A 25,930-nucleotide genomic window follows, 5' to 3' on the forward strand; every position below is an offset into this window, starting at 1 on the left:
TTCCAGTTCGCTACAGAGCCAATTCCTCCGCATGGATGACAGGTTTCCTCTTCACTGAATGGCTCGATGAGTGGAATCGCGAGCTTCGGCGTCATGACCAGAAAGCGTTGCTTCTCATCGACAACTGTCCGGCACATCCCCAATCACTTCAACTGTCGAACATTACTGTGGCATTTCTCCCGCCGAACACAACCTCTGTTCTTCAACCGTTAGATCAGGGAATTATCCGTTCATTCAAAGCTCATTACCGCCGTGCCATGCTACGAAAAGTGCTCACTGAGATTGACAACGAGGATGGAGCAATGACAGCGAGTGACTTGGCGAAAAAGATAACGATCCTCGACGCTATGCTGTTTACCGACGCAGCATGGAATGATGTGAAGACTACCAGCATAGTGAACTGCTGGCGCAAAGGAGGAATTTTCATCGGAGCGGCAAGCGAAGGCGAAAGGGTCGAGAGCAATGACGACGACGAGTTAGCCAACGCTCTTCAAATGGATCCCGACCAATGGCAGGACTTCGTCAACATGGACGCCACTCTCCAAACCACAGATGATGATGTCACAGACGAAGCCATCGTTTCGGCAGTCCAACGCGAAATGGGAATTGCTACTGACGCAGACTATGACGCCGACACTAAAGTGGAGGAAGAGGAGGAAGAGGAGATCTCTGTCCCGACCATCAAGGAAATGATGTCTGCAGCTAAGACGATCAGGCTTGGTTTGCTATCACATGGGTTCAGTGACATGGCCTTCCTGCGCAAACTTGACAAGGAGGTCACCGCCATTGCCACAGACTCGTTAAAGCAGGCAACAATCGACAATTTTTTCATTCCAGAGTAGGCTCATCGACAAACCTATGTTGTTTTGCTTTGAAAAGTACATATGTACTGTACGTGTAATTGTTTTATTTTCAGTAGTAAGTTACATTGTTTTGAGCAAGTGTGTCATATAAATCAAACTAAATGCTGAATATTTGTCTCCGTATGTGTACTCGACATTTGATCCGCTTGATATTCCACAACTCTGGTGAACTCGGATATTAGAATCACCCGCTTATTAGAATCAAATTTGTCCGGCCCAAAGTGATTCTATTAAGCGGGTCCCACTGTATATGTATATATATGTATATATATATATATATATATATATGTATATATATATATATATATATATATATATATATATATATATATATATATATATATATATATATATATATATATATATATATATATATATATATATATATATATATATATACACGAGGTCTGTCTAAAAAGTAACGGGACTGACTTCACAGAAATTTTATTCCAAAAAATATGTTGAAATCACAGCTTGTCCCCTTCAAAATAGTTTCCCTTCAGTCTCACACACTTGTCCATCCTCTTCTTCCATGCTTCGATGCACCCCCGGAAGGTTTCTTTTGGAATCCTCCGGAGCTCCGTCGTCATGGCCCTTTTGATGGCCTCCACATAAGGAAATCGGGTCCCCTTGATCACTCCCGTGAGCTTGGGGAATAGGAAAAAATCACAAGGGGCTAAGTCTGGCAATACAGGGGTTGCTCCAGAGTTGGCATGTTCCTCTCCACCAGAAACTGTCGGATGCTCAGGGCACTGTGAGCAGGGGCGTTGTCATGGTGGAGAACCCAGGCGTTGTTCTCCCATGGATCGCTCCTCTTATCCCAGACTGATCTCAAGAGGCGCCAGAAAATCTCCTTGTACACGTATCGATTCACTGTTTGACCACGTGGTAGAAACTCAAAGTGGACAATGCCCTTGATGTCAAAATACGCGATGAGCATCACCTTGACCTTTGACTTCGACATCCTTGCTTCCTTTTGTCTTGGTGATGCTGGACTTTTCCACTGACGACTCTGCCATTTAGTCTCGATCGTATTCGAATATCCACGATTCAACGCCAGTAATAACTCTCCCGAGCAGGTCTGGATCGTCCTCGAGGTGCTTGATAATGTCTTGACAGACAGTGACTCTTTGCTGTTTCTGGTCCTCGGACAACAGCTTGGGGACCATCTTTGCGCACACCTTGCGCATTTCGAGATTTTCAGCGATGATGCTCCAGACAGTGCCCTTGTTGATGGAAAGTTCCTAAGCAATCATCCACACTATGAGTCGACGATCTGCATGCACCATCTGCTTCACACGCTCGATATTGTCCGCCTTTCTGCTCGTTGAAGGTTTTCCAGACCGTGGATCGTCTTCAACCTCCTCCTGTCCCTCATTGAACCTCTTGTGATATTCAAATGCACGTGTAGGTGACATCATTTCTTCCCCATAGACTTGCTGCAGCATTGCGAAGGATTCGGTAGGTGTTTTGCCAAGCTTGGCAAGAAACTTCAGATTGGCTCTCTGCTCACGACTCATAGCGCGACGATTCAGACTAGACAACGTGTAAAGCACGACCTGTAAAAAAATCACACCATGAGCACAGTCAACCATCACCAATCATATATATTGCTGGAATGTTGCGAAAGACTGTGACGCAACCCGTTCAGTCAAGTTGTGTAAATGGAGTACACAGCAGGCTCAGTCCCATTACTTTTTAGACAGACATATATATATATATATATATATATATATATATATATATATATATATATATATATATATATATATATATATATATATATATATATATTGTTGCGGCCACGGGTACCGAGACACCATTATCTCACTCAGAGGGATCAATCCCCGGTTGTCCTCGGAAGAGCCGGACCTGGGGCCACCGCTCACAATTAACGTTGTGGTACGTTGGGTTGTTTTAAAACCACGAACGCCACCCAGTTAACCACGAGTTCCAGTGTCCACCGCCTAATTATTCCATTTCACTAGAGGTCAAGTGGTTACCTGAGCGGGGAGCGCACCCTCGGCAAAGCACCAATATTATCTGATTAGATTTTAATTAGCGCGGCCGAGCGTTTTAACTGCTGGTGCGTGCCGACGATTTTTGGTCACATCTGTGGTAATTACCTCCCAGTCAATCTCGGTTCGGACAATGCTAGACCAATGGAAGGAAAGGACAAACACGGACAGTTTGGAAATCGACAAATGATTTATTAATAATAAAATAAATAAATGGAAAGAACTTTTTAATTTCTGAGGTAAATGAAAGAATTAATTTCAAAACAAAATCAATCAAAATGCCAGGAAAGAGACAAAGAGCAGATGCTTATCGGGAGTTGACTTACAGCTAAACACAGACATGGGTACCCAGCAGATCATTCGGGGGGGAGGGGAGGGGTAAGAATCGTCTCGCTCACCAGAAAGTAGTCGTCCATGAGATGAAAACGTACTGAAATGTGTGCATGCGTGTCACGTCCATCACCAGCACCCAGCTTTGCCGTGCACCCTCTTGCAAACAGCCTTGAATGTCAGTCGAAGTCTGGAGGGCACCGAGATCGTCTGTCGCAGGTTTAGACCCTGGTGTTGTTGGTGACCCACCCATGCCTCACTTTTTGGCGGCGCTGCTCACACCCACACTTGCACCACACGCTCGCTTGCCCAATAAGTGGGAAGGATGAATTGTCTCGTTGTTGGCGCTGGTCAGACACCCGCTTCTTGCTCGCTTATCAAGCTTACTTCTTGTTCTCTTCTCCCTCCCTGGTTTTCTTTCGCCCCGCCTTCCCTCTCGCTTTCCTCTCTGCCGCTTTTCTCCTCAAAGAACGTACCTCTCATTTGTTTTTATATCTTCGGGCCGTCTCCGCAGGTGCAGTCCGCTCCAAGCTCACCCTGCCCCACTTGCGCACGGTTACCATGACAACCCGTTCGCTCTCAAAAAAGGCGGGCGTCTGAGCTCGCGAAAGATTGTTGCTGAGGAAGAATGGGGGGTGAGCTTCAGAGCTCGTGAAAGAAATGTGTGTAAACGTGTCTGTCGTAAAGAAAAAAGCTTACCATAAGAGAGGGGGTCTATCCTTTACCCTTCCCAATGCATCACATTGAAGATCCCATTAGACATGGGGATGGGACTAATCTGGACATGCATTTAAGGAAATAACTGTCTGAGGACCTGGAGGTGTGGATGCATTCATCAGACCGGATTCTGAAATCCATAACAATACATTGTTTACCCGAGTTCTATGACTTAAACTGAATGCCGTGTCACTGTCACAATGAAGGGCTATGTCTGCTGCTCCCAGAAGAGAGAGCATCTCGCATTACAAAATATTATGATGTTAAATGTCATGAAATGTCAGAAGCTGTCACAAGTGAAAGAAATCCGGTCGGTGACAGTATTTTCATTCACTTGTAACTTGTGACATTAATATCATGCCAGTGAGGTGTTGTTAATAAAGTCGTGGTAAGGTTTTTAATAACATGGTGGTGAGGTGTTTTTAATAACGTGGGGGTGAGGTGTTTTTAATCACATGTTGGTGCGGTGTTTTTAATAAGGTGGTGGTGAGGTGTTTTTAATAATGTGGAGGTGAGCTGTTTTTAATAACATGGCAGTGAGATGTTTTCAATAACAGGGGGGGTGAGGTGTTTTTATTAACGTGGTGGTGAGGTGTTTTTAATAATGTGGAGTTCAGGTTGTAAATAACATGGCGGTGAGGCATTTTTAATGACATGGTGGTGAGGTGTTTTTCATGACATGGCATTGAGGTGTTATTAATAACATGGTGGTGAGGTGTTTTTCCTAACATTTTTTTTAGGTAGTGATGGGATAAGGCACAGTGGGGAGTATGAATATTGGCTTCAGAATGGCTCTCTGCTCACGACTTATAACGTGATAACTCAAACGAGACAACGTGTAAAGCAGGACCTGTAAAAAAATCACACAATGAGCGCAGTCAACCATCACCAATCATATATATTTCCTTAAAACTGTGGTGGTGAGGTGTTTTTAATACTGTGGTGTTCAGGTGTTTTTAATAATGTGGTGGAGGTGTTTTTAATAATGTGGTGGAGGTGTTTTTAATAATGTGGAGGTCAGGTTGTAAATAACATAGTGGTGAGGTGTTTTTAATAAGGTGGTGGTGAGGTGTTTTTAATAATGTGGAGGTGAGCTGTTTTTAATAACATGGCAGTGAGATGTTTTTTCAATAACAGGGGTGAGGTGTTTTTATTAATGTAGTGGTGAGATGTTTTTAATAATGTGGAGTTCAGGTTGTAAATAACATGGCGGTGAGGAATTTTTAATGACATGGTGGTGAGGTGTTTTTAATAACATGGCATTGAGGTGTTTTTAATAATGTGGTTAGGTGTTTTTAATAACATGGTGGTGAGGTGTTTTTCCTAACATTTTTTAGATAGTGATGGGATAAGGCACAATGGGGAGTATGAATATTGGCTTCAGAATGGCTCTCTGCTCACGACTTATAACATGAAGACTCAAACTAGACAACGTGTAAAGCAGGACCTGTAAAAAAATCACACAATGAGTGCAGTCAACCATCACCAATCATATATATTTCCTTAAAACTGTGGTGATGAGGTGTTTTTAATAATGTGGTGTTGAGGTGTTTTTAATAATGTGGTGGAGGTGTTTTTAATGTGGAGGTCAGGTTGTAAATAACATAGTGGTGAGGTGTTTTTAATAACATGGTGGTGAGGTGTTTTTCATAACATGGCATTGAGGTGTTTTTATTAATGTGGTGGTTAGGTGTTTTTAATAACATGGCGGTGAGGTGTTTTTACTAACATTTTTAAGGTAGTGATGGGATAAGGCACAGTGGGGAGTATGAATATTGGCTTCCAATTGGCTCTCTGCTCACGACTTATAGCACGACGACTCAGACTAGACAACGTGTAAAGCAGAACCTGTAAAAAAAAATCACACAATGAGCGCAGTCGACCATCACCAATCATATATATTTCCTTAAAACTGCAGTGGTGAGTTTTTAATACTGTGGTGTTGAGGTGTTTTAATAATGTGGTGGCAAGGTGTTTTTAACAACGGGGCGGTGAGGTGTTTTTAATAATTAGGTGGTGAGGTGTTATTAATAATGTGGTGGTGAGGTGTTTTTAACAACGGGGTGTTGAGGTGTTTTTAATGACATGGTGGTGAGGTGATGTAAATAACGGGGCGGTGAGGTGTTTTTAATGACATGGTGGTGAGATGTTTTAAATAACGGGGCGGTGAGGTGTTTTTAATAACATGGCGGTGAGGTGTTTTTTTATAACATGGCAGTGAAGTGTTTTTAATAATGTGGTGAAACAGGGCAGTGAGGTGTTTTTAATAATGTGGTGGTGAGGCGTTTTTAATAATATGGTGATTAGGTGTTTTTAATAATGTGGCAGTGAGGTGTTTCTAATAGCATTGTGGTGAGGTGTTTTTCATAATGTGGTGACTTAGGTGTTTTTAATAACAGGGCAGTGAGGTGTTTTTAATAATGTGGTGGTGAGGCATTTTTAATAATATGGTGATTAGATTTTTTTAATAATGTGGCAGCGAGGTGTTTTTAGTGATGTAGCAGTGAGGTGTTTTTAATGATGTGACAGTGAGGTGTTTTTAATGATGTAGCAGTGAGGTGTTTTTAATGATGTGGCAGTGAGGGGTTTGTAATGTTGTGGCAGTGAGGTGTTTTTAGTGATGTGGAAGTGAGGTTTTTTAATCATGTGGCAGTGAGGTGTTTCTAATGATTGGGCAGTGAGGTGTTATTAATGATGTGGCAGTGAGATGTTTTTAATGAGGTGGCAGTGAGGTGTTTTTAATGATTTGGCAGTGAGGTGTTTTTAATAACATGGTGGTGAGGTGTTTTAATAAGGTGGTGGTGAGGTGTTTTTAATAACATGGCATTGAGGTGTTTTTAATAACATGGTGGTGAGGAGTTTTTAATAAGGTGGTGGTGAGGTGTTTTTAATAACATGGCAGTGAGATGTTTTCAATAACAGGGGGGTGAGGTGTTTTTATTAATGTGGTGGTGAGGTGTTTTTAATAATGTGGAGGTCAGGTTGTAAATAACATGGCGGTGAGGAATTTTTAATGACATGGTGGTGAGGTGTTTTTAATAACATGGCATTGAGGTGTTTTTAATAACATGGTGATGAGGTGTTTTTAATAATGTGGAGGTGAGCTGTTTTTAATAACATGGCAGTGAGATGTTTTCAATAACAGGGGGGTGCGGTGTTTTTATTAACGTGGTGGTGAGGTGTTTTTAATAATGTGGAGGTGAGCTGTTTTTAATAACATGGAAGTGAGATGTTTTCAATAACAGAGGGTGAGGTGTTTTTATTAATGTGGTGGTGAGGTGTTTTTAATAATGTGGAGGTCAGGTTGTAAATGACATGGCGGTGAGGCATTTTTAATGACATGGTGGTGAGGAGTTTTTTAATTACATGGCATTGAGGTGTTTTTAATAACATGGTGGTGAGGTGTTTTTCCTAACATTTTTTAGATAGTGATGGGATAAGGCACAATGGGGAGTATGAATATTGGCTTCAGAATGGCTCTCTGCTCACGACTTATAACGTGAAGACTCAAACTAGACAACGTGTAAAGCAGGACCTGTAAAAAAATCACACAATGAGCGCAGTCAACCATCACCAATCATATATATTTCCTTAAAACTGTGGTGGTGAGGTGTTTTTAATAATGCGGTGTTGAGGTGTTTTTAATAATGTGGTGGAGGTGTTTTTAATAATGTGGAGGTCAGGTTGTAAATAACATAGTGGTGAGGTGTTTTTAATAATGTGGTGTTGAGGTGTTTTTAATAATGTGGTGGAGGTGTTTTTAATAATGTGGAGGTCAGGTTGTATATAACATAGTGGTGAGGTGTTTTTAATAACATGGTGGTGAGGTGTTTTTAATAACATGGCATTGAGGTGTTTTTAATAATGTGGTGGTTAGGTGTTTTTAATAACATGGCGGTGAGGTGTTTTTACTAACATTTTTAAGGTAGTGATGGGATAAGGCACAGTGGGGAGTATGAATATTGGCTTCCAATTGGCTCTCTGCTCACGACTTATAGCACGACGACTCAGACTAGACAACGTGTAAAGCAGGACCTGTAAAAAAAAATCACACAATGAGCGCAGTCAACCATCACCAATCATATATATTTCCTTAAAACTGCAGTGGTGAGTTTTTAATACTGTGGTGTTGAGGTGTTTTAATAATGTGGTGGCAAGGTGTTTTTAACAACGGGGCGGTGAGGTGTTTTTAATAATGTGGTGGTGAGGTGTTATTAATAATGTGGTGGCGAGGTGATTTTAACAACGGGGTGTTGAGGTGTTTTTAATGACATGGTGGTGAGGTGATGTAAATAACGGGGCGGTGAGGTGTTTTTAATGACATGGTGGTGAGATGTTTTAAATAACGGGGCGGTGAGGTGTTTTTAATAACATGGCGGTGAGGTGTTTTTTTATAACATGGCAGTGAAGTGTTTTTAATAATGTGGTGAAACAGGGCAGTGAGGTGTTTTTAATAATGTGGTGAAACAGGGCAGTGAGGTGTTTTTAATAATGTGGTGGTGAGGGGTTTTTAATAACATGGTGATTAGGTGTTTTTAATAATGTGGGAGTGAGGTGTTTTTCATAGCATTGTGGTGAGGTGTTTTTCATAATGTGGTGACTTAGGTGTTTTTAATAACAGGGCAGTGAGGTGTTTTTAATAATGTGGTGGTGAGGCGTTTTTAATAATATGGTGATTAGATTTTTTTAATAATGTGGCAGTGAGGTGTTTTTAATGATTTAGCAGTGAGGTGTTTTTAATGATGTGACAGTGAGGTGTTTTTAATGATGTAGCAGTGAGGTGTTTTTAATGATGTGGCAGTGAGGGGTTTGTAATGTGGCAGTGAGGTGTTTTTAGTGATGTGGAAGTGAGGTTTTTTAATCATGTGGAAGTGAGGTGTTTTTAATGATTGGACAGTGAGGTGTTTTTAATGATGTGGCAGTGAGGTGTTTTTAATGATGTGGCAGTGAGTTGTTTTTAATGATTTGGCAGTGAGGTGTTTTTAATGATGTGGAAATCAGGTGTTTTTAATAATGTGGAAATGATGTGTTTTTAATAATGTGGAAGTTAGGTGTTTTTAATAGCATGGTAGTGAGGTGTTTTTAATAATGTGGTGAAACAGGGCAGTGAGGTGTTTTTAATAATGTGACGGTGAGGTGTTTTTAATGATGTGGTAGTGAGGTGTTTTTAATGATGTTGCAGTTAGGTGTTTTCAATAATGTGGCAGTGAGGTGTTTTTAATAGCATTGTGGTGAGGTGTTTTTAATAATGTGGCAGTGAGGTGTTTTTAATGATGTGGAAGCGAGGTGTTTTTAATGATGTGGCAGTGAGGTGTTTTTATGATGTGGCAGCGAGGTGTTTTTAATGATGTGGCAGTGAGGTGTTTTTAATAATGTGGCAGTGAGGTGTTTTTATGATGTGGCAGCGAGGTGTTTTTAATGATGTGGCAGTGAGGTGTTTTTAATAATGTGGCAGTGAGGTGTTTTTAATAATGTGGAGGTGAGGTGTTTTAATAATGTGGAAATGAGGTGTTTTTAATAATGTGGAAGTGAGGTGTTTTTAATAATGTGGTGAAACAGAGCAGTTAGGTGTTTTTAATAATGTGGCAATGAGGTGTTTTTAATAATGTGGAAATGAGGTGTTTTTAATTATGTGGCAGCGAGGTGTTTTTAATGATGTGGCAGTGAGGTGTTTTTATGATGTGGCAGCGAGGTGTTTTTAATGATGTCGCAGTGAGGTGTTTTTAATAATGTGGCAGTGAGGTGTTTTTATGATGTGGCAGCGAGGTGTTTTTAATGATGTGGCAGTGAGGTGTTTTTAATAATGTCGCAGTGAGGTGTTTTTAATAACGTGGAGTTGAGGTGTTTTAATAATGTGGAAATGAGGTGTTTTTAATAATGTGGCAGTGAGGTGTTTTTAATAATGTGGTGAAACAGAGCAGTTAGGTGTTTTTAATAATGTGGCAATGAGGTGTTTTTAATAATGTGGAAATGAGGTGCTTTTAATAATGTGGCAGTTAGGTGTTTTTAATAGCATGGTGGTGAGGTGTTTTTAATAATGTGGTGAAAAAGGGCAGTGAGGTGTTTTTAATAATGTGGCAGTGAGGTGTTTTTAATGATGTGGTAGTGAGGTGTTTTTAATGATGTTGCAGTTAGGTGTTTTCAATAATGTGGCAGTGAGGTGTTTTTAATCGCATGGTGGTGAGGTGTTTTTAATAATGTGGTGATTAGGTGTTTTTAATAATGTGGAAGTGAGGTGTTTTTAATGATGTGACAGTGAGGTGTTTTTAATGATGTAGCACTGAGGTGTTTTTAATGATGTGACAGTGAGGTGTTTTTAATGATGTAGCAGTGAGGTGTTTTTAATGATGTAGCAGTGAGGTGTTTTTAATGATGTGACAGTGAGGTGTTTGTAATGTTGTGGCAGTGAGTTGTTTGTAATGTTGTGGCAGTGAGGTGTTTTTAGTCATGTGGCAGTAAGGTTTTTTAATCATGTGGAAGTGAGGTGTTTTTAATGATTGGGCAGTGAGGTGTTTTTAATGATGTGGAAGTGAGGTGTTTTTAATGATGTGGCAGCAAGGTGTTTTTAATGATATGGCATTGAGGTGTTTTTATTGATGTGGAAGTGAGGTGTTTTTTAATGATTTGGCAGTGAGGTGTTTTTAATGATGTGGCAGTGAGGTGTTTTTAATAATGTGGCAATGAGGTGTTTTTAATAATGTGGAAATGAGATGTTTTTAATAATGTGGCAGTTGGGTGTTTTTAATAGCATGGTAGTGAGGTGTTTTTAATAATGTGGTGAAACAGGGCAGTGAGGTGTTTTTAATAATGTGACAGTGAGGTGTTTTTAATGATGTGGTAGTGAGGTGTTTTTAATGATGTTGCAGTTAGGTGTTTTCAATAATGTGACAGTGAGGTGTTTTTAATAGCATGGTGGTGAGGTGTTTTTAATAATGTGGCAGTGAGGTGTTTTTAATAATGTGGCAGTGAGGTGGTTTAATGATGTGGAAGTGAGGTGTTTTAATGATGTGGCAGTGAGGTGTTTTAATGATGTGGAAGTGAGGTGTTTTTAATAATGTGGAAATGAGGTGTTTTTAATAATGTGGCAGTGAGGTGTTTTTAATAATGTGGCAGTGAGGTGTTTTTTAATAATGTGGTGAAACAGAGCAGTGAGGTGTTTTTAATAATGTGGCAGTTAGGTGTTTTTAATAGCATGGTAGTGAGGTGTTTTTAATAATGTGGTGAAACAGGGCAGTGAGGTGTTTTTAATAATGTGGCAGTGGGGTGTTTTTAATGATGTGGTCGTGAGGTGTTTTTAATGATGTTGCAGTTCGGTGTTTTCAATAATTTGGCAGTGAGGTGTTTTTAATAGCATGGTGGTGAGGTGTTTTTAATAAGGTGGTAAAACAGGGCAGTGAGGTGTTTTTATTAATGTGGTGATTAGGTGTTTTTAATAATGTGGCAGTGAGGTGTTTTTAATGATGTGGCAGTGAGCTGTTTTTACTCGCATGGTGGTGAGGTGTTTTTAATAATGTGGTGAAACAGGGCATTGAGGTGTTTTTAATAATGTGGTGATTAGGTGTTTTTAATAATGTGGCAGTGAGGTGTTTTTAATGATGTGGCAGTGAGGTTTTTTTTAACAATGTGGTGAAACAGAGCAGTGAGGTGTTTTTAATGATGTGGAAGTGAGGTGTTTCTAATGATGTGGCAGTTAGTTGTTTTTAATAATGTGGCAGTTAGGTGTTTTTAATAGCATGGTGCTGAAGTGTTTTTAATAATGTGGTAATGAGGTGTTTTTATTAATGTGGCAATGAGGTGTTTTTAATAATGTGGCAGTTAGGTGTTTTTAATAGCATGGTGGTGAGGTGTTTTTAATAATGTGGTGAAACAGGGCAGTGAGGTGTTTTTAATAATGTGGTGAAACAAGGCATTTAGGTGTTTTTAATAATGTGGCAGTTAGGTGTTTTTAATAGCATGGTGGTGAGGTGTTTTTAATAATGTGGTGGAACTGGGCAGACGAGGTGTTTTTAATAATGTGGTGATTCGGTGTTTTTAATAATGTTGTGAAATAGGGCAGTGAGGTGTTTTTAATAATGTGGTGATTCGGAGTTTTTAATAGCATGTTGGTGAGGTGTTTTTAATAGCATGGTGGTGAGGTGTTTTTAATAATGTGGTGAAACATGGCAGTGAGGTGTTTTTAATAATGTGGCAGTGAGGTGTTTTTAATAGCATTGTGGTGAGGTGTTTTTCATAATGTGGTGACTCAGGTGTTTTTAATAACAGGGCAGTGAGTTGTTTTTAATAATGTGGTGGTGAGGAGTTTTTAATAATATGGTGATTAGGTGTTTTTAATAATGTGGAAATGAGGTGTTTTTAATGATGTGGTGGTGAGGCGTTTTTAATAATATGGTGATTAGGTGTTTTTAATAATGTGGAAATGAGGTGTTTTTAATGATGTGGCAGTGAGGTGTTTTTAATAGCATGGTGGTGAGGTGTTTTTAATAATGTGGTGAAACATGGCAGTGAGTTGTTTTTAAGAATGTGGTGGTGACGTGGTTTTTCATAACGTGGCAGTGAGGTGTTTTAATAACTTGGCTGTGAGGTGTTTTTGGCTCGCCTGTTCAAAAAACAGCGAACTATAGCGATACCCCCGGCGTGAGCGTCAGCGTGAGCGTGAAAATGTTAAATTTTTTGGTTCAAGTTATTTCCTTTCTAATGTTTTTATCTACCACACTATTTTTTACTGATTACAATATACAAATACATATATTGCTTTAAAATTATTTGGATCAGACTTCACTGCAGTGCTTTATAAAAAATTTTTATTAGACTAGTCTTTTAAAAACGATAAATATATCAACAGGCGAGCATTGGGTGGCTTTGACACCAACTCTCTGGTTAACAATGTCGAAGTAAGGTTTTTAATAACATAGCAGTCAGGTGTTTTTCATAACATACCGGTGGGGTGTTTTTAATAACTTAGTGGTGAGGAGTTTCTAATATCAGAGAAGTGGCTGTTTTAAATATCATGGCAATGAAGTGTTTTTAATAATGTGGAGGTCAGGTTTTTAATAACATAGCAGTGAGGTGTTTTTAGCTCGCCTGTTCGAAGAACAGAGAGCTATAGCGATACCCCCGGCGTGAGCGTGAGCGTCCGTGTCAGCGTCAGCGTGAGTGTGAAAATGTTAAAGTTTTTGGTGCAAGTTATTTCCTTTCTAATGTTTTTATCTATCACACTATTTTTTTTACTGATTACAATGTACAAATACATATATTGCTTTAAAATTATTTGAATCAGACTTCCCTGCAATGCTTTATAAAAAATATTATTAGACCAGTCTTTTAAAAACGATAAATGTATAAACAGGCGAGCATTGGGTGGGTGGCTTCGACACCAACTCTCTGGTTAATAACATGGTGGTGAAGTGTTTTTAATAATGCGGTGGTTCGGTGTTTTTAATAATGTGGTGGTCAGTTGTTTTTCATAACATGATGGTGAGGTGATTTTTAGCTCGCTTGATCGAAGAACAGAGAGCAATAGCGATACCCCCGGCGTGAGCTTGAGCGTCAGCGTAAAGCGTGAGTGTTAGTGTGAGCGTGAAAATGTTAAAGTTTTTGGTTCAAGTTATTTAAAAGCTTGCCATTCATTTAATATGTGTACTAGGATGCTGATATTTCGCATGGAGGTTCCTTTCGGGTATATTATTGATGTAGTGAAGTTGAATGTAAAAAATAATTCCAAATGTTTCAAATTTTTGACCTGTTTTGAACTTAACTTTTTTGTAGCACATCAACGTTAAACTTTTTGGTGCAAGTTATTTAGAAGCTTGCCATTCATTTAATATGTGTACTCGGATGCTGATATTTGGCAGGGAGGTTCCTTTTGGGTATATTATTGATGTAGTGAAGTTGAAATTAAAAAGTAATTTCAAATTTTTGAAATTTTCGACCTGTTTCGTACTTAACTTTTTTGTCGCACATCAACGTTAAAGTTTTTGGTGCAAGTTATTTATAAGCTTGCCATTCATTTAATATGTGTACTACGATGCTGATATTTCGCATGGAGGTTGCTTTGGGGTATATTATTGATGTAGTGAAGTTGAAATTAAAAAATCATTTCTAATTTTTTTTAATTTTTGACCTGTTTTGAACTTAACTTTTTTGAAGCACATCAACGTTAAAGTTTATTCCTTTCTAATGTTTTTATCTACCACACTATTTTTTACTGATTACAATATACAAATACATATTTTGCTTTAAAATTATTTGGATCAGACTTCACTGCAATGCTTTATAGAAAATATTATTAGACGTCTTTTAAAAACGATAAATGTATAAACAAGCGAGCATTGGGTGGCTTTGACACCAACTCTCTGGTATTAACATGGCGGTGAGGTGTTCTCAATAATGTGGTGATTAGGTGTTTTTTTTTAAATGTGGAGGTAAGGTTTTAATTACATGGCGGTGAGGTGTTTTTAATAATGTGTCGGTTAGGTGTTTTTAATATCATGGTGGTTAGGTGTTCTTCATAACATGGCGGTTAGGTGTTTTTCATAATGTGGCAGTGAGTTGTTTTGAATTACATGGCAGTATTTGTTTCAGTGTCGCAACGTATAGTGAGGCAAGCGTAGCAGGCCGATTCACACCTGTGTGCGCGTGTTTTCAGATATATATATATATATATATATATATATATATATATATATATATATATATATATATATATATATATATATATATATATATATATATATATATATATATATATATACACACACACACACATATATCCTTCTAACCACTGTCTGACTGATACTAAAGATCGATACCTTTCAGGTGACGTAGAAAGCTGAAATTTTCCATGGCGATGCACAACGAAGCCGTACACCAGGAAGAATCACAGAATCTTTGGACGATATCCGTGAATTAAAATATAAATAAATGAAAACAAATTACCGACAAAAATGAAAAACCGCAGGTGAGCAACCCGAGACAATGGGAAAGCAGAGTAATTTTGTGTGCTGACAGACGTCAAAGCTAGTACACCGGAAAAAAGTTGCAGATCCATCGGGAAGCATCCTTCAATGCAAATATAAATAATGAAAACAAATAAATGCAGGTAGTGACCCGAGACATTGGGGAAGCAGGAGGGTAATTTTGTATGCCGATGGACATCGAAGCCGATAGACCAGGAAAAATCATTGTACCATCAAAAAGCATCCATAAATGAAAATTAAAAAATGAAAAATCAAATGCATGGGAATCATGGTTCACATTCTTTAAGCATACCCCACTCGTATATATATATATATTGTTCTATCAACAGCTCAACTAACATCGAGGTCATCGTGGCAGGAGGTCAGAGTCCCGCGATGTCCTAAGCGGCTCAACTGAGGAGGCGTTCGAAATTTTTGGCGGATGGCACGCGCAGGTCTTGAGGAGATACACAAGAAAACTTAAGCTTTTAAATGGTTTAATAAAAAGAACCAGGGAGGATTTAATCGTGACGGAGGAGATGATGGTGGGTTGTGATGGGGAAGAAAATGAAAATGCAGAATCAGTAATAAATAATTTTGTACAAATAGGTTAAATAAATCTCAAGAGCTCGGCGCCACACTCTGGACTCAGTCACAGATGGGAAAGGGGACAAAAACCGGGGGACTCAGATATGGAGCAGCGGGGACAAGTGTATGATGAAGAGGGACGACGAAGATGATGATGAGGTGAGCAGATGATGGCAGGATGATGAGGAGATGGGCAATAAATAACTAGGATGACGAGGATTCGAAGCACATGGGCTGGTCGATGAAAAGAGGCAAAGGCAGATAGAGGTTGGCAGAAACAAGCAGGCAGGCCGATTTCCTTAAAACTGTCTCCTCTGTCACACACACACACACCAATAACTCCCAGCTACGTTCTCAGACTTCTCCGCCTTCCCCTCAGACTAACTCTCCCCAATTGCCTTTTTTTCTTCAAATCCCCTCGCCTTGACCAACTCCTTCTGGAATCTGCTCTCTCCAGCAACTCCTATCTTTGTTCTTCCATCTCCTATCCTTGCACTTCCCTCTCCTTTTTCTTATTAGCCATGTTCCGCCTGTTTTTGTGAGGAATCTGTCGCTCCGTCCATTGGGAGGTGATCCACCTCTTTGCCCCTGCCCATTTCGTTTCAAGCCTCCAGGCGTCACCTGGCAGAGGTTTACATCGGGTTTTTACACACAATTTCCTTAACCATAATCCCAAACCAATTGTTACCACCACCATCCGTGTTGTCAGGCAAACAAGACAATGCTTAAACTGGCATTTCCCAACTTGTACTTCAAGGTGGCTATCTACTCGCACATGGACGATGCTGCACTATACATTCCTATCTGTTCTATGGTAATATCTCACCCCCCCCCCCCATATGCCCGTATGCCTGTATGTCCTGAGTTCAAATCCCGCTCAGCTGTTAAATTAATACCAGGTGGGGTTAACTCGGCCTGTCATCCTTCCCAGGTCGGTAAAATGAGTGTCAGCTTGCTGGTATACTGTGTCGGAGTGGCAATCCGTCCAGGATTGTACCCAATAGCCAAGGAGACTGCTTCAGCAGCACCAACTCTCTGCACAGAGTATGGTCCCAATCTCCTCCCCCCCCCCACCCCCCGACCCTCATTTATCTTGCTCTGATGAAGGGTTGATCCCTGAAATGTTAGTTTCACTTTGCAATCCACGGCAGTTAGCATAACTATTTTCAATTAGCAGTTTATAAAACTTGTTGTTCGAACTGTCCACCCACCCTGACAAACACTAAACTTGACAAAGATTAATTGCTCTTTCTTCATTTTTCTGACTCATTAACAGTTTCTACTAAAGTCCTTCTAAAGAATAAGCCTTTCTGTCACATCATACAGATACCTTGTGTTTCACTGATGTCATGCAAACTACTTTTCTTAACTTGTTTATGTTAACCTTTTTTGAGGGGATAGCAGGGTTCCACTTCAAGTAGAACTCTTAGATATTATTCAATGATTGCTATGTAATGCTTGAACCAATTTAAAATTTACGAATCGAGCATAATGGTTTCTTGTCGATCAATGTCAAATCTTGCAGGCCATACTTGATGCCAAAGTATTGCCTCTTTCATGAATAAACTGAGATGAAAGTATATCTCAAACTGAAAGCTTGTTCTCTTATTCTGTAATTGTTACATGAGTCTTTCAGACATGTAAAACTTGATGATGATCTTACATCAAATATTTAGCTCTATTTTAAGTTTTGGCCAACGATGCACACGTCATTGCCTGCAAAAAAATAAATCAAACTCTGGAGAGACTTATCTCATTGTCCGTGGTACAGATTTACATCATTTATATGAAATTCTGGCAGATATTTACACAATGTAATGTGAAAGCCCCTACTTATATTTGCTTTATGGTGGGGAATTCAGATCAACCATATGAACAGAGCCTGTTACGAGATCATAATACATGTTCACATACAAGGAACTTCAACACAGAAGGCCATTAGGTAAATCAAAGCCTGTGCTTGTATTGACAACTTACAGTTGTTTGTCCATGCTTTATCCTTTTCAATGCTGAGCATCAAGCAAGGAAGCAGCACATATCATTTTAAAAGTCTTTGGTATGACTCGGCCATGGTTCAAAGCCCCAACCTCCCAGACTCATAGCATGCGCTTTAACCATTATGCCACCGAGTCCAGATTACGATGTTACAGCAAACTGATTTACACCAAGCATGTTGTTTCTCCCAATACTTCGTCCATTTGATTTTACAAAACAATTGATGACCTATCTCATACCACCTGATTCCATCTCTATATACTCTCGGTTCACTCCATCCCTTTGCCATCACAAACCCACCATTATGAACTGTTCAGCAAATTCGCATTTCCAAATATGCAGAAAGAACATTTCATAGTCAGGTTAAAGCTAACCTTTTGGTTTAATTTACAATATAAAATAATATTCTTTCTGTATTGCTGAAGGTACTATTATCATCCCTGACTACAGTCAGAGAAATTCTGTATTTCATGTGATACGCTCTAATGCATTCCTTAATGGTTGAACAGAGACAGTCATTTTGAGATAATTACAGCAGAATTGTTTCACTGCTTTCTGTTTATGCACCACTGATTACCACACTATGTAGTGAATATTTTGAGATTTCCCATAGGGATTGAAAAATAATACGAAATTATAATAAGTACGAGTTTAAACAGAGGAAAGGAAAAACAATACAGGAACGTGTTACTTGTTTTGCCCTTTGACATCACAACTTTTTCAAAACACTCTTTTGTGAAATGGAAGACTACCTATCACAACATTTGTTCCAACAACGACTCTTATTCACAAGGGTAGTTCCATGCTATGTACTTTATATGCTGGAAAATCAAAGTGTGCAGGGAAGTTGATCTCATACTTGTCCCATCGATGTGACAGTGTCTTGATGCCATGTCTGGGTAAATATGTGGGATGGGTACCCAAGCATTTCAGGACACGATTTAATGTCTTCCTTATTCAATGTTCAAAGAGATGACAATCACGGGTGGACAATTTGTAACTTCCCAAACTGTCTCCACTAGACTAGTGTAGTCATATTTACCATGCAGTAAAGGCATCACCTGCCTTTCGTCTGTGAAATACTCATCTCACTTGATTGTGTGCCAAGTTAATGTCATACCAAGTCATCCATGGTTTTTCCATCCATCCATCCATTGGGACCATACTCTGTGCAGAGTGTTTGTGCTGCTGAAGCAGTCTTCTTGGCTATTGGGTACAATCCTGGATGGGTCGCCACTCCGACACAGTATACCAGCATGCTGGCACTCATTTTGCCGACCTCGGAAGGATGACAGGCCAAGTTAACCCCACCTGGTATTAACTCAACAGCTGAGTGGGATTTTAACTCGAGACCCTAGGATCCCAAGCCCGCCACCCTAACCATTAAGCCAACACCAGGCATGATGGTTTTCCCAGGATGAAGAAATTATGTACCACCGAGTCTAGTTCGAAGTATGATCATCTTTCTCATACGATAATTCCTCATTTCTTATTCATTTCTCCTTATTCATTCTAATTCTTGCTTTTATGTTTTTTTGATCTACTCTATTCTTTATTTCTCTCTTTCTTTTTCTATCTGTGTAGGAGAAGTTAATTCTTGCAGAAAGTTTTCTGTAAGGCTCCTAATGCCTCCAACTTTGCTCTTTACTTATTTGTGTTTCTTCTGATGACTTCAGTGTAGGATTTGATACTTCCATTTGACCATATCCTGATGCTGTGTGAATTGTGCTTCCCCGCTGACAGACCACTGGTAGCTTGAAGCTGTTGCTGTGTTTCAGCTTGTGGAATAGCTGCTAAAATATATCTTTCCAGGTTCTTTCCGATATATTTGTTTGGTGTTGCTCTCACATGTCTTTCTACTTTTACACGTTTCTCCTTATTCATTCTAATTCTTGCTCTTTCTTTACTTTTATCTCTTTTACTCTTTTACTCTTTATTTCTCTCTATCTTTATCTATCTGTCTAGAAGAAGTGCATTCTTGCAGAAAATTTTCTGTAAGGCTCACTTGGCTGTGCCTGGATGGGATTGAGGGTTATGGAGTAGCAGTTGAAACCCAAATCCTCTATAGGTTCCTCCTGATGACTACAATGCAGTATTTGGTCTTCTGTTTGATTCTATGATGTCTATTGTTTTGATAGCTACAATTGGGGTATTTTATTAACCTCCGCCATCGAAGATCGGAGGTTACTGTTTTCACCCCTGCCTGCTTGTTTGTTTGTTACTTAAGAAATCTAAAGATTTCGGAAGTATATTGATGACTGCCATTTCTGTTTGTTACTTACGAAATCTAAAGATTTCGTAAGTATATTGATCAGTTCTGTTTCCGTTTGTTTGTTTGTGTGTTTGTTTGTGTGTTTGTTTGTTTGTAGGCACGATAACTCAAGAACAGAAGAAGCTACCAATGTCAAATTACACCACGTGATTCAGGAGGGTGATGGCTAGTGCTGATTAGATTTTGGTCAAAATCGGTCAAAGGTCAAGGTCACAGTGAGGTCAAACATACAAAACATTCGATTTTTTATGGTTTGGTACAGAATCATCATAGAAACTTCTGGTTTGCGTCGCTACCTTCTCTAGAGACAGCTTTTATAAGACAAGGTCAGAGGTCAAGTTGACGATTTCGTAAGTACCAGTCTATGACTCTTGTTTGTTTGTTTGTGAACAGTATTACGGAAAAACTCCTCAACGGATTTCGACGAAACTTGGTGGGGGGGGGGGGGTTAGGTATGGTCCAAGGATCATGCCATTAGATTTTGGACCTGGTCCAAAGTCCAATATGGCCGCAATGGCGGCCATTTTGAAAAAAATATGAATTTTTTTTTTTGCATTTCTACATGTTTTAAGTGATTTCCAACCCACCCCCCCCCCCAAAAAAAAATTGTTAGAGAGAAAAAAAAAATTTGCAACTTTTTTTTTCAACAAAATTTCTATTTTTTTTTTTTTGCATTTCTACATGTTATAAGTGATTTCCAACAAAAAACATGCCAAAATTATAATTGCGACTGATTTTGGAACTTCAGGTGGATATACCCACGTAAAATCAATTTCTGTCTCAAGGAATGTAGTTATGACGAATGAATTGAGTATGTAAAAGTTAAAAGTAAAAGGGAAAGTTGCAAACTATATCTCTGTGAGCACTGTTGACGTCATATTGAATGAATAGGATATCAGGTTCACTTGAGTGACCTAGCAGTATTGGCGGCGGAGGTTTTGCACTCTACCGAGTGCTCCCCCTCTAGTTATGAATTGTAATAGCCCCTCACACCAGAAGTGGTCCTTTACGATACACATTTACATGGAGAATTTACGTGTCACCCACCCCCACTCCCCTTTGTCTTACCATTATAAATTGGCCATAGTATACCACGTAATTGATTGATGATTAATTGACTCCCACTCCCACCCCCTCCCAAACTCCCAAAAGCCGTGAGATATGAATATGTTTTTAATCGCTCAAATCCCTCCCATGCACCGCACCAGGTTTCAACTCGTTCCTTACAGCAGTTTAGGAATGCATAAAAGTCAAACAAACAAACAAAAACACAAATTGACAAACCCACAAACAACCAATCAGACACTTCTCATATAAGTATGATTTAAATCATCAGATAGTATGATGTAAATCCTTTTAATTCAATAAATGCTATTTATTTCTGTCCCCTCGGATATCATACACAGTGACCATTCTCTTGGTTCTTGAACACAACCTATCAGCAAAACGTGGAGGCAATTCTCCATGTCCCCCATTCAGTGGAAAAGAGGCAAAATGTACATGGGATAGGATATGCCACACGCGCTCATAACTACAACAAAAGCGTAACTCGATCCTGCACTCTTGCCGAGAAAAAAAGTGTGTTTTGAGTAAGTCTGTAACATAACGCATTAGTACAAAAGGAATACAAAGATGATTGTTTGATTTCAAGGGTAAAATTGCTCTTTAAAAACTGCAGAAATGTTTTCATTATTTCTGATCATAAAAAACAATTACGTCGAACCACAAATATGCTATTTGTTTGTTACTTGCAAAATGGAAGTGTTTTTCAAGTACATTGATCAGTCATTTTGTTATGACTTGGCAAAAAATAATAATTCTGTCTGTTTGTTTGTCTGTCAATCACCAACAGGTCACAATTCTAAACCGATCATCATGAAACTTTACAAAGTTGTAGAGGTAGTCTCAACTGAGAAGCCCATTGATTTTGAGGTCAAAGGTTATCTTTAAGTCAAATTTCTAAAATCGTCAGTTTTTTCTTTCATTGACTTGACATTTGAACAATATTTGCATATTGTGTCAATGAATTGGGAAACCAACTATTTTTGAGGTCAAAAGGTTAAAGGTCAACTCAAGGTCAAACTTCTAAAATCATCAACTTTTATCTGAAAAATCATCAATTTTCATCCTATTGCCTTGAAAATTAAAGAGCAATTTCACAGTGCATTACTGAATTGGGAAACCCACTATTTTGAGGTCAAAAGGTCATCTTGAAGTCAGATTTCTAAAATCGTCATTTTTCATATCTAATTGACTTGCCATTTGAACAATATTTGCATATTGTGTCAATGAATTGGGAAACCAACTATTTTTGAGGTCAAAATGTAAAGTCAACTCAAGGTCAAACTTCTAAAATTGTCAATTTTTTCTGAAAAATCGTCAATTTTCATCCGATTGCCTTTAAAATTAAAGAGCAATTTCACGGTGCATTACTGAATTGGGAAACCCACTATTTTGACGTCAAAAGGTCAAAGGTCAATTCAAGGTCAAACTTCTAAAATCAATTTTCAACTGAAAATTCAATTTACATCCTATGAACTTGAAAGTTGAATAGGATTTCCATAGTGCATCACTGAATTGGGAAAGCAACTATTTTTGAGGTCAAATAATCAAAGGTCAATGCAAGGTCAAACTTCTTAAATCAATTTCAATCTGAAAAATATTCATTTTTCATCCGATTGTCCTGAGCTTTGATTAAGATTGTGAATTTTAATCTCAATGAAATGGACAACTTGATGTTTCCATGGCAACCTTTGTAAAAAGGGGGGGTGGATGGATTTTGTAACTCTGCACGACATCATTTTCTTGTTTGTTTGTTTGTTACTTGCAAAATTGAAGATTTTTCAAGTATATTGATCAGTTGATTTTGTTATTTTGTCTGTCTGTATGTCTTTGTTTGTCTGTCTGTCAATCGCCTACAGGTCACAATTCGAAACCTATCATCATGAAACTTTACCAACTTGTAGAGGTAGTCTCAACTGAGAAGCCTATTGATTTTGAGGTCAAAGGTCAAAGGTCATCTTGAGGTCAGATTTCTAAAATCGTCATTTTTCGTCCGATTGACTTGAAAATTGAACAGGATTTTAATAACAGCTTACTGACTGAATTCAACCACCAATTATTTTTGAGGCCAACATTGGCCACATGTCAATATAGGCCCAAGGTCAACAACTTAGGTGAGATTTCTGAAATTCTCAATTTTCATCTGATTGACTTGAAATTTGAAGAGGATTTATATTTCAGGTCAATGAATTCAACGACCAATTATTTTTGAGGTCAACATAGACCAAAAGGTCAACATAGGCCAATGGTTAACAACTAAGGTGAGATTTTTTTAAATCCTCAATTTTCATCCAATTGACTTGAAATTTGAGGAAGAATGTTGATATTTCAGGTCTCTGAATTCAACCACAAATTATTTGTGGTCAACATAGGCCAAAAGTCAACATGGGCTGAATTTATATAATTATCAATTTCATCCGATTGACTTGAAATTTGAAGAGGAGTTGCATATTTGGTCATTGAATTCAACCACCAATTATTTTTGAGGTCAAATTTGTTTTATGGATTTTGCAAGTATCTTGCTAAACACTACATCTTTCTTGTTTGTTTGTTTGTTTGTTTGTGTGTTTCGAATGAAAACCAAGCCGATAAGGATATGGTAATCACCTTGGGAAAGGTGGTATGTGGCTGTCATTTTGTGCATTAGCCCTTCACCAGAGCAAGAGTACCGAGTTTGTTCTGATGAAGGTGAAATACTCGAAACATCAGTCCTCATCTGTTCTGAAGAACTATAAATCTATAATACTCTAACCATCAGCCATAATTTACTCCGATGAAGGGCAAATACTCAAAACAGCTATTCATTTTGTTCGGATGAAGGGCTGATGCTCAAAACTTCAGCCTTCATTTGCTGTGTTTGAAGGCTACATGCTTTAAACAGCTCTAACGACTCCTTTTCTGCTCCAACGAAGGGCTAGCGGTTGAAATATCAGCGCCACCTCACTTGTCGTTGTGACTAATAGTCTTATTGACTTTCAATTGATACAATCGTTGAATTTGCCTGCTGATGCAGACTGACACATGCCGACAAGTAAACTAATAATCCTTTGTTTGTATTTGTTTATTTTCTATAATTACAACCGAAGATGTTTCCGAATGCAAGTCTATCCTTCATGTTCCACAGGACAACCTCTTGTTCACATGCTTGGGATTGTTATGTACAAGAGCCTTGATTTTTTTCTTGCAAAGCCAAGGTACAACATTCTTTTAATACCGACTGATTTCCTTCCAAAATGATCCGTTGAATGTCAATGCTATGCCTCACCGATCTGTGCGGCAAGTCTCATTGTTTCGTCTTGTTTTTAACCACAGGAATGAAACGATAATTAATTCTCGGATAATAACGGTGTCAATAAGACCAGAGCCGAAGATCAAGCATTCACTCCTGGAGATTGACTTCGCACATACATCCAATGTATGTCTTTCACTCTTTTTATTGAGGTGATGAGGAAGAAAGCAAGCTATTAGTCATGCTTATTAATTACCATTTAGTTATTTTTTTAATGATTCTGAATAACAAATTATCTTTGGGAGTCTTTATGAGTATCTAATTACGATAATGCTTGCGATATCATTGTGATGGTGTTGATTACCACAATATGTAATGAATTATATCTTCATCGTTGTCCATCAAATCTGTTGTTGTTGTCGTTGTTGTTGTAATTATAGTGATACTAATGTGTGGGAAAGTTAAGGGGATTTCCATATTTTTCAGGGTACCAAGTCTTTTTGTGTGGCCTGGGATACAATGAGCAGGTGAGTACAGAAAGAAACACAGTATGAACTGTATAAAGCATCATGACATAACTTTGTGTGCCGCATTGTGCATGAGCTGCTAAAGCACAGAAACGTGGGTAAGGGGCCATTTATTTAATGCGTATGCAAATATGATGGCTCCTTTGAAAATAATTCCATAATAATTGGTAGCATAATTATTCTGTACAATTTTCACACAATTTTAATAATAGTGACTTCAAGTGCAATAATGTAGTTTAAACAATGAAATTTGAATAAAACCTTGTTGTTTGAAACTATTTTATGAATAATAACATTTATATTATTGCATTTTACGAACATTGTTGTGCTGTATGCTGTATTGATTTGTCCAATATGAATTTAACTGTTCTGTACTTCGACCGAAGAATGGTAATATTTACAATATCAGATCATATCAGCTATGGTTTGTGCACCCTTGAAAACCACATTATTGATTTTCTGGGTTTGTAATAGGATAGAGTCTCCGTCAGCATAGTGTCCCACCGTGGGTCAAAACAGATGGCCTAATAGTCCCAGTGCACGAGGACTTGGGCTTGCTATAGTGCAGTTGCTTGCGGAATCAGGCTGTTTACTGCTGAGTCATCCCGAGCCTATAATAAAAATCAAAATTCAAGGCGCATGACATGCCATGCTCTGGTGGCTCTGGCTATGGTTTCACATAGGTGGATGCATTGCTCTGTGTTCAAGACTTTGCCACCGCTCCATCGCAATTTGTGCTGTTCCTTGTCCTGAAAGACTTGCTGCTTTGCAATGTCACCCTCAACCCTATACTTCCACCATCCTGTCCCAGAGACTCCGGTCTTGGTAACTGGTCAACGCATGACTGCAAGAAGGTGTTGGATGATGGATCACACAGCCGCTGTCAGTTTGAACGTCTCTCCAGTTTTGCTCTCATGGCCCAGCAACACCAGTCATTTGTACGTAGCATGTCCATCTGCATGTGATTCTCATTATAAGTTGTTGACTGTGATATTGTGGAATTACATTCAGCTGCAATAATTAGCACGTGATACACAATGTTTTGATCATACACTTGATGCACTTTTGTTGTTCAATCAAAAGAAGAAAAAATAGCAATTTCATCAAATTATGATCATTATATTCATTTGGTGAGTAATTGTGTTACATTTTCCGTTATTGTGGGCTACTGGAGGTGCAAGAAGGATGTAATTGATCACAGAACACGGCATTCATTTCTAAGTGTATTTATTGTTGCTACCCAAGAGTTAAACAAAGCTACCAGGTCGTCCTGCACTTTACAACAGTGTGTCATGTTATTATGGACTGATGGCTAAGCTTCAACGTATTGAAGGATGTTTTTGCATACAAAATTGCATACAAATTTTGCATACA

At 38.7% G+C, this 25,930-nt stretch overlaps 1 protein-coding gene across 4 annotated transcripts in view; it reads left to right on the forward strand.

Annotated features, from left to right (window-relative positions):
• Window positions 1-25,930, forward strand: part of LOC147017238 (adhesion G protein-coupled receptor B3-like) — a 216,839-nt gene that overhangs the window by 159,736 nt on the left and 31,173 nt on the right. For all 4 annotated transcript variants that reach the window (XM_085846687.1, XM_085846689.1, XM_085846685.1 and 1 more), the window contains exons 15-18: window positions 23,925-23,994; window positions 24,113-24,215; window positions 24,516-24,556; window positions 25,368-25,494. In XM_085846687.1, coding sequence (XP_085702813.1) covers window positions 23,925-23,994; window positions 24,113-24,215; window positions 24,516-24,556; window positions 25,368-25,494 — 341 coding nt within the window. The remainder of the gene's footprint in view (window positions 1-23,924; window positions 23,995-24,112; window positions 24,216-24,515; window positions 24,557-25,367; window positions 25,495-25,930) is intronic.

This window comes from Eptatretus burgeri, chromosome 11 (genome assembly GCF_056783735.1).
Source record: "Eptatretus burgeri isolate ZD-2024b chromosome 11, Ebu_testis_v1, whole genome shotgun sequence".
NCBI lineage: Eukaryota > Metazoa > Chordata > Myxini > Myxiniformes > Myxinidae > Eptatretus > Eptatretus burgeri.